The sequence below is a fragment of the Macadamia integrifolia genome, unplaced genomic scaffold (assembly GCF_013358625.1).
Source record: "Macadamia integrifolia cultivar HAES 741 unplaced genomic scaffold, SCU_Mint_v3 scaffold1552, whole genome shotgun sequence".
Lineage (NCBI taxonomy): Eukaryota > Viridiplantae > Streptophyta > Magnoliopsida > Proteales > Proteaceae > Macadamia > Macadamia integrifolia.
In genome coordinates, this window is record NW_024868257.1 from 131,796 (window position 1) to 141,876 (window position 10,081).

Consider the following 10,081-nt stretch of genomic DNA (forward strand, 5'->3'; position numbering starts at 1 on the left):
TTTTTCAAGGTTTTGCCTATTAGGGGCCATACATGACACCCACGGAAGATTCAAGCAAGAACCAAGAGAGGGGCCAGGATGGAGATCCAAGAGGGCCACACACTTATTGGAAAACTAGAAAAAGGTATATAATGAGGGTAATAGAGGTGCCTTTTCTATATGCACCAGGGGAACTTGATCCACATAGCCATTGACCAAGTCCTGAGCAATCTCCAACAAGGTTTTGAAACTTGGGATCGATCTCGACCGATGTTGATTCGGATGTTTGGTGCCAAAATATAATTGAAACCATTTACCGAAACCAGAATCGAGTGTTTATGATCGAGAACAATTCGATTCTGGTTTTGTAGGTCATTTCCCAGTTCAAATCGAGTTAGAACCATAAAACCAATGGTTAACCACAACCAATGGTGTTACCGTCTTAACTTGTTTCATTGTTTTGGTGAGTCTTTACCAAAAGTAAGGAAAAAAGTGTTTTGATCCAGTCAAAGTTCAGTTTAATCCAATTGATCACGGGCTTGCACCAGAAAACCTCTAAGATCATTTGAGAGGGAGGACTCTGAATCGGAATTCCAAGCTTCCTGCAACAAATGAGATCAGCTGTTGTCTTAACTTTGCCTTTGGTGCTTGGCTTAGCGGACTGTATATCCTCTAGTATCATCTGCTTTAGGAACCTTGCCAGTCCTGCCTTGGCATCATGCCTTCTATTATGTCTTTCGCGCCAAATATGATCAGCCACTGTTAGTAACCCCATGATCCACGCTTCTTTGTAGTAAACAGATTTTTGCTTTCTTCTCCACCATTGAAGGAAATCAGGCATGGTTCTAGCTTTCTTCCATGCCACATTGAAGCACCCACAGAAAAAGAGCCATATATCCTCCGAGTAGGAGCATTGAAGGAATATATAAGCGTTGTCTCAACCTCCATTCCACATAAGCTGCATTTAGAGACAAGGGCAATGCCCCTCTTCTAAACAACATCATCCGTAGGGAGCTTGTCATGCACCATTCTCCAACCAAAGATAGATACCATAGGCTGCATCTGGTTACCCCAAATCAGAGAGAACCATGGCACTTTCGGGTTGCGGATCTTGATATCTTCCCAGGTAGAATTAGAATTGAAAATCCCATCAGAAGATAGATTCCACAGACACATATCTTCACAGGTATAAGAGGGAATTTTAATAGTCCGAATTTTCTCAAAAATATCATGTAGGAAAGGGGAGATCACATTTGGCAATTTCCATTTGAAATTGTCAATGAAGTCGCTGACCTTTCCCTTGCAGTGGAGACTCGACTCTCCCTCCAGGCCAACCAGCTCTAGGATGGATTTTTTGCCCAACCATTTATCTGACCAGAAATTAATGCTTTTCCCATTTCCAATCGTCCAGGCTTCTTTGGAGGTCACGAACTCCCACATCTTCCTAAAGCCAGGCCAAATCGAGGATGGCTTATAAAAATTTTTGAAAGATCCATCACCCCTTAGGAATCTCGCCCTTAAAAATTTGCATGCTAAGGATTTCTCATGCTTGACCCTCCAGACCATATTATAGAGCATGGCTTTGTTTATGTCTTTGAGCCTTCGCAGCCCCAACCCACCTTCAACCTTAGGCCTACAACACAATTCCCATCTGACTGATATTTTTTTTGCAGTATCAATCTCACCTGTCCAAATGAAGTTCTTCATCCACCTCTCCATTATTGCAATAAGAGATGAATGCCACCAATATACGACTGAGCTATGGTTCATCATTCCCAAGATCACAGAGCGGACCAATTCCACTCTTCTAGCCATGGACATAATCTTTCCTTTCCATCCTGCTAGCTGCCCTTTAACTTTATCCAGAATGGGATTAGCGACTCCTTTTTCACCATTCCCTTAAAGATCTCGACCCCCAAATAGCAGGTGGGGAAGTTACAAATGAAGATACCAAGCTCTTCAACTATGGCTTGCTTTCTAGGGGCACGAACAGATCCCAAGAAAAGCTTGCTTTTGTCTAAATTGATTTTCTGGCCGGAGAAGCTCTGGTGTTTGGAGAGAAAAATATGGAGATTTTTAACATACCTGATGGATGCATTTGAGAAGATGAATACGTCATCAACAAATAGAATATGGGTAGGGGTAATAGCACCACGGGGACCCGAAAGAGCCTTACTGCTCTTGTTGGCTAGGAGCTTAGATAAGCCTCTACAAAGAACCTCTTCAGCAATTATAAACAACATCGACGAGATCGGATCTCCTTGTCTCAGACCCCTCTCCACACCAAAGTATCCAACAGGGCCACCATTTAACAGAACTGATATTCTGGCAGATGCTAGGATCTGATAGATCCAAGAGATCCATTTTTCACAGAAGCCAGGTAACTTCTATATTTGATTATTTACGTTTTGATAGGATATAAATTACAGAGTAACATATTTAATTTTTGTCTTTATCCTTTATCAATAATAATTACAAATCCAATCGTCTTGTTGCAAGTCCCTAACTTCAACATTCAACTTCAACTTCAACTCTTCAAGTCCCATGGAGGAAAATCTTCTATTGTTTCTTCCTCTTCCATCTTCCTATTTCCTACTTTGCACTTCCTACTTCGCACTTCCTACTCCCACTCTCTCCCTCATCTTTAAATGTGAACTAATTGTAATACATTACATATCGAATTTGCAAATCGTTTTCTAACACTGACACTATAAAGCTCATGTAAACCTATTGTGAATCAGATAACAAAAAACGATTAGAAACCAGTAAAACCAAAATCGGACAAAAATGATTATGATTTCAGCTTACTCCTATCTGGTGCGGTTTTGGTTTCACTTTATCAAAATGTAAACCGAATCAAAACTGGACTAAATAACTAAAGTCGCACCGTTTGACACACCTAGATTTACCCCTATTCTCTTAAAAAAAAAAATTATTATCTTTTTACCTTGGGTTGTACCAGTGGATTGGTATCGAAACGATCAAGAGTCAAGATTAGTCTCTATTCTCAACCATGGTATTAAAATGATGGAACGGTCATGGGATTGGTATAGGTGGATACCATTTGGATACCGATCTGGATCAGCATGGATCGGATCATATCGAACAGATCTACCCTTTTTTTTTAATCATTTTTATTACACTTTTACCCTTAGATCATACATGTGTATCTAGATCAAAAAGGTCAGAATCAGGGATCAATCAAAACTATTATCATTCCAATCTGACCGATACTAATCGATCTTAGTTTTAGAACCATGGTCTCTACCAATACGGATCCAATCCGGGCAATTTGGCAAGTTGGGTCTCTAGCCCCACTCCTACTCCTCTCCCTTAGCCCCCTCTTGCAACATCCCTAGCCCACCACCATCCCTTGCCCCACCTCTATTCCTCCACCCCTACCTCTCCACCCACTTCCAAGGGCCTGAGCCGTTGTAAACGAATTATAGGAAGACATGTAGGACGTAGCCAAGAATGAGGATTCCAATTTTAACGAGACGCAACTTCGATCGGAGAAAAATAATCACAATCACAATCATAGTCCCCACATCGCTGCAAGATTTTGCATCAAGGCGATCCCAATGGGCAACGAGTTAAGATGTCCTATTTGATTATTCTAATTTTGTAGGTATAAATTTGGTCATGGCTAAACTTACCTTAGTTTGTAAGGAGAAAATCACAAAAAAGAGAAGTCACTGTCACATATTTTCCTTTTCAAGGGTCTATTAGGACCATACAAGTGTCCACAGAGGAATCAAGGAAGGACCTATAGCGGGGCTGGGATGGGGCCCAAGAAGGCCACACCCTAATATTATATAAATACCATAAAAAAATGCATTAATGAATTGGATCTTTGAAAAATGTCTTTAATCCTTGATAGTGTCACCCTTAATTGAATTTGATCTCTATTAATTGGGTAAGATCTTAACTGGAGCAGCTATACATTTATTAAAATAAAAAAATAAAAAATAAAAATTTAAACAGTCTGGGCTCATATTAGATCTGGCCAAGTTATTACCTATTGATAGCCCTACTTCTAGGCTAGACAACTATGCAAGATTGGCCCCAGTATAGTTAAAATTGCTTGAGTTTTTACCAAACTATGTTGAAAACCCAAGGTCCTTTCTCTTGGGCTTGGGTTGGATGACGTATCCAAAGCTTCAAAATCATCTAAACCCACCTAATATAAACTGAAAACCTTAACAAGGTGTAATCTTCCACCAAAAAGATTATGCAACCAAGAATTCAATTCTATCTTGATTTCTCCAGTTGAATTCCAACCAAACAGGAAACTCCTGTGCACAATTCAAATCTGAACTCATTGATGACAGAAAGAGCAAGATGGAACCAAACACTAGTTCCATCCAGATATCTCCTATGTCAAGTGTAATAACAGGCGGTTCGAGCTGATTAAGGAGCCTGATCAAATAGAGCAAAGCATAAAGAAACCTCATATTTTGGCCAACAATGATCATGTCTAACCTTACAAGCAATGATAGAACCAGCAGAGGAGAGATAAACCTTCCTACTCCATTCATGCCACACTGCTCTGTATTAAAACTTTCCTGGGGTTTCTTGTCTTTTTGGCTTCAAACAGGACAGAGACCACTCTGCACAGCACACTAGTCATGGAGGATATGAGTCTGCTAGAGAAAATATGAAAAGTAAATAATGTGTTAGAGAGAGAAATCAGAATATAATCTTACGAAAGCTTTGTATTATTAGTCTACCCAGAGACGCATTTTTGATACAGGGCTTCTCACCTTTTAGCAACCTACAACATTTGGTATACATTGTGTTTACAGCCAAAAGTATGACAAAACTGAAAAAGAGGGATTAATAACCCTCCTCTACATATTTCATGGTGAAAAATAAGGGACGTCAGATCTGTAGATTACTATACAGCTTCTTCGCTTGCCGTCTTGTTCTGAACCGGAGGTCATGCATTCTCGATTGCAAAATCATACAGTGAGGCCCACCACTTCAATCAATCGAACCCGAAAACTTTCACCTTTTTTACTTGCTTTAATTTTACCACTTCTGTCAAGTAGGGGAATGGTTACTTAAGGGAGGCAGAACGGTGGAAAGATTATTATTGGAGAGATCGAGGTGGGTGAGTTTGGAGAGGCAACCAATATGCATGGGTATGGTTCTTGTGAGTCCATTGAAGCTGAGATTGAGAAGGATGAGATTGGGAAAGGAAGAGAAGGTGAAGTTGTGAAGCATACCTTGCAACTCCAATTGTGGAAGGCTAATCTCAACCACGCTGATTCAGGCTTTGTTGCAAGTTATACCAAACCAGTTGCAGCATGGGATTGGTAGTGAGGATGAAGAAGCCGTAGTAGTAGTAGTAGTAGTGTTGGGAGATGACGTAAGGTTCCAAGAACGGAGAGCAACAGCAGCAGCAGTAGAGTAGTTATGGAGAGTGGCTTTCCAATTGAGGAGAGCCTGTGGTTCAGTTGATGATGACAAGTCAGAGGAAGAGGAAGAGGAAGTGATGAATAAGAAGATGATAAGGCAAAGAAAGGATAAGAATGGAGGAGTGGTCGGAGAATTATGAGAATAGTGATGAATTTGCAAATGCTTTTCTAAAACTGGCACTATACCGCTCATGTAAACCGATTCTGAACCAAATAACAAAAACCAATTAGAAACCGATAAAATCAAAACCAGATAAAAATGATTTTGATTTCAACTTTCTCCTATCTAGTGCAATTTTGGTTTCACTTCATCAAAATGTAAACCGAATCAGAACCAGACTGAATAACTAAAGCCGCACTATTTGATACACCTAGATTTACCCCTACTCTTTAAAAAAATTAATTTTGTTATTTTTGACCTTGGGTTGTACCAGTGGATTGGTATCAAAACAATCAAGACTCATGATTAGTCTCAACCATGGTCAACTATGGAGCTGTCATGGGATTGGTAAAGGTCGATACCATTTGGATACTGATTTGAATCGGCATGGATCGAATTATAATCCCAATTATAGTCCCCACATCGCTGCATAACGTAACGTTTGAGAAACAAAATGGGAACAAATCACATATCCGTTATTTTGAATGAATTTGTGGGTTTCTGGGATTGCTATATCGATGGTTTGGATCTGCCATAGCAACCAAACAGCAAACTCATGTGCACAAGTCAAATCTGAACTCATTGATGACAGAAAGAGCAAGCTGCAACCAAACACTGGTTCCGTATAGATACCTCCTATGTCAAGTGTTGTAATAGGCAGTTTGAGCTCATTAAGGAGCCTAATCAAATGGAACGAAGCTTATAGAAACCTCATATTTTGGCCAACAATGACCACGTCTAACCTTACAAGCAGTGATAGAACCAGCAGAGAAGAGAGAAATCTTCCTACTCTAATGTTAGAGCAAACACCAAGAAATATGAAAAATAAAGAGACAATAGATCCGCATAACACAGAGATTTAACGAGGTTCACACACCAAGGTGGTGTGCTACGTCCTCGGGCGAAGAAGAAGATGTTTCACTATACAGAAGAGAAATTACACCTAAGCAGCGGCGAGAAAATTCATCTTGAAATCCTAGCTCGAAAAACCCCCAAAATACAATGAATTTCTGAACAAGCAACAATACATTACATATACTCCAAGTCGCAAGTCAACCCATTGGGTCGCGGTTGATCTGATCGAACCATACCGCCCCTCACCCCCATACGAGATCAGTGATGGGCTCTAGGCTTGGGTCTATCGGCCCAACCCCTCTGCTTCCATCATAGATCTCAGAAAACTTCCTAGTCGGGTCGTCACTAAAATATATTGGAGTGGGTCAATCTTCAAAATGGGTTAAGAATTCGAGACAAACTTAATAAATCTCCACCTTGGCTTGAATTCTCCTCCAACAAATAAACAAATAGCTAAAATCTTCATCTTCTCCAATAGCCCTCCAAAGGGTTAAACTCAAACATGGCAAACACCAAGTAAGTTCAAGCAATGCTCGAACTTACCAACACACAAAGGCTTAGTCAACATATCATCTGGATTGTTTTCAGTACCAATCTTCAACACTTGAATATTATCTTGAGCAATTATCTCTTTTATAAAATGGTACCGAACATTAATGTTCTTTGTCCTCTCATGATACATCGGATCTTTAGTCAAGTGAATAGCACTCTGGCTATCACAATGGGCAACAGTCACCCTATGATCCATGCTAAGTTCTCCCAACAAACCTCTAAGCCAAATAGCTTCTTTAATTGCCTCAGTCACTGCCATATATTCTGCTTTAGTAGTAGAGAATGCAACTGTAGCCTGTAAAGTAGCTTTCCAACTAACCGTAATTCCTCCAAGAGTAAATACATAGCCTATGAGTGGCCTCCTCTTGTCAATATCACCTGCATAATCTGAATCAACATAACCAGATAAACTATCACAATTCCTCCCAAACTCCAAAAAAACACCAGAGGTCCCTTTCAAGTACCTAAGTATCCATTTTACTGCTTCCCAATGAGCTTTACCTGGACATGACAAATATCTGCTCACCACATTGACAGCTTGTGAAATTTCAGTATGAGTGCAAACCATAGCATACATAACGGAGCCAACTACACTAGAGTATGGATCTTGTGACATATATACCTCTTCATCTGTCTTAGGTGATAGAGCAGCTGAAAGTCTAAAATGAGATGCAAGAGGAGTACTTACAGGTTTGGCATCTTTACGATTCAATACCTTCTTAGTGTACTTCTATTGAGATAGCCACAACTTCCCTGCTTTTCTATCCCTCTTGATCTCTATAACAAGAATCTTCCTTGCTACTCTCAAATTCAAAACTTAATTGTTCCGTCAACCTGTTGACCTCATTCCTGTCTTTTGCTGCAATCAACATATCATCAACATAAAGCAACAAATATATGAATGACCCATCAGAGAGCTTTCTGAAATAAACACAATAGTCATATTGACACTTGAAGTATCCAAAACTAGTCATAACTGAATCAAACCTTTTATACCACTGTCTAGGAGACTGTTTCAAATCATATAAGGACTTCTTCAACATGCATATATGGTCCTCCTTACCATCAATAACAAACCCTTCAGGTTGATGCATATAAATCTGTTCTTCTAGTTCACCATGCAAGAATGTTGTTTTCACATTAAGTTACTCCAACTCCAAATCATGCATAGCAACTAAAGCAAATAGTATACGAATAGAACTATACTTAACAACAGGTGAGAAAACATCATTAAAATCAATTCCTTGTACTTGACTGTAGCCCTTTACAACCAAACGTGTCTTGTACCTAGCATCTTCAACACTGAGACAGATTCCTTCTTCTTGAAGACCCATTTGCAACCAACAGTTTTCTTCCCTGTTCTCGGCTTGATAAGCTCCCAAGTTTGATTTTTGTGAATAGATTCCATCTCTTCATTTATGGTAATCAACCATTTTGTAGAATCAATTGAAGTAACAACTTCAGAATATGTTGCAGGCTCACTATTTTCAATTGTGTCTGCAACAGACAATGCATAAGCAACAAATTCAGCATGCCCATACTTTTGTGGTTGTCTAATATTCCTCCTTGATCTATCATTGGCAATGTTGTACCACTCTTCTTCTTGATTTTCTTGAACATCATCTCCTTTAGTAAAAGTAAGCAGTTGAATTAAAGTAGATTGTGCTTTGTTTGTAGATGAACCACTAATTTCAAACTCCACCTTCTCTCTAGATTTTTCTTGACCTTCATTATAATGAACAGAAGCTTCTTTCCTAGGATGCAACATAGCAGATTCATCAAAAGTAATATCTCTGCTAATAAGAAATTTTGGAGACTTTGGATCAGGACACCACAAACTGTATCCCTTCATTCCAGATCCATAACCAAGAAAAATGCATTTCTTAGCCCTAGGTTCCAACTTCCCTTCATTCACATGTGCACAAGCAGGACATCCAAATACTTTTAAATTAGAGTAGCCTACAGGCTTACCTGACCAAATTTCTTCTGGAGTCTTGCACTCAATAGCTGTGCAAAGAGATCGATTCACCAACAAGGTTGTTGTGTTAACTGTTTCTGCCCAGAACTCCTTGCCCAATCCTGCATTTAACAACATACACCTCACGTTTTCTAATAAGGTTCTATTCATACGCTCTACCACTCCATTCTGCTGGAGTGTTTTAACAACTGTATGGTGTCTTGCAATACCTTCATTTTTGTAGAACTCATTAAAATCACCTTCACAAAACGCTAGGCCATTATCGGTTCTCAACCTTTTAATTTATTTCTCGGTCTACTTCTCAAGCAAATTCTTCCACTGTTTGAAAGTGACAAATACTTCATTTTTTTGCTTCAAGAAATAGACTCAAACCTTTTTAGAGAAATCATTAATGAAAGTAAGTACCTTGCACCAGCCCCCTTTGAAGCAACCCTGGAGGACCCCCGTAGGTCTGAATGAATGTAGTCCAAAGTTCCCTTGGTCCTGTGAATAGAAATATTGAAACTAACTCTTTTCTGCTTCCTAAACACACAATTCTCACAGAACTCCATTGCTTCTGTACTCTAACTACACAACAAGCCTCTTTTACTTAATGATGCCATCCCTCTTTCACTCATATGGCCTAACCTCATGTACCATAAATTTGTGACATCTGATTCAGACATAGATGAAGCTCCTGCAACAGACCAGTGACTATAGTACCTTGCAACACATACAAATTGCCAACCTTGATTCCTTTCATCACCAAGAGAACACCATTGCTGATCTTCATGACTACACCTTCAGCTGTATACTTGCACCCATTTGAATCAAGAGTGCCTAAACTGATGAGATTCTTCTTCAAATCAGGAACATACCTGATATTAGACAAGGTTCTGACAATGCCATCATACATCTTGATATTGATAGTTTCCATTCTAATTGTCTTACAAGAAGTATTATTTTCTATCAACACAACTCCACCTTGAATTTATTCGTATGTGGAGAACCCTTCACGATTGGGACACATATGGTAGGAACAATCAGAGTCCAGAATCTATTCATCATGTGATCTAACTTTATCATCAATCACCAAAAGCATATTAGACTCACTCTCATCTTCAACAATACTAACTTCTGCAAAGTCATCTCTTTTCT

General features: G+C 39.4%; 1 protein-coding gene across 1 annotated transcript in view; it reads right to left on the minus strand.

The window, feature by feature from the left end:
* The window catches only part of LOC122064206 (MDIS1-interacting receptor like kinase 2-like), a 16,852-nt gene extending 7,136 nt beyond the window's left edge, over window positions 1-9,716 (minus strand). Inside the window, exons 1-4 of the mRNA XM_042627932.1 lie at window positions 9,647-9,716; window positions 5,279-5,603; window positions 4,266-4,398; window positions 2,065-2,321 (exon numbers count right to left, since the gene is read on the minus strand). Of these exons, the coding sequence (XP_042483866.1) occupies window positions 2,065-2,321; window positions 4,266-4,398; window positions 5,279-5,603; window positions 9,647-9,716 (785 nt within the window). The remainder of the gene's footprint in view (window positions 1-2,064; window positions 2,322-4,265; window positions 4,399-5,278; window positions 5,604-9,646) is intronic.
* Window positions 9,717-10,081: the final 365 nt, after the last annotated feature.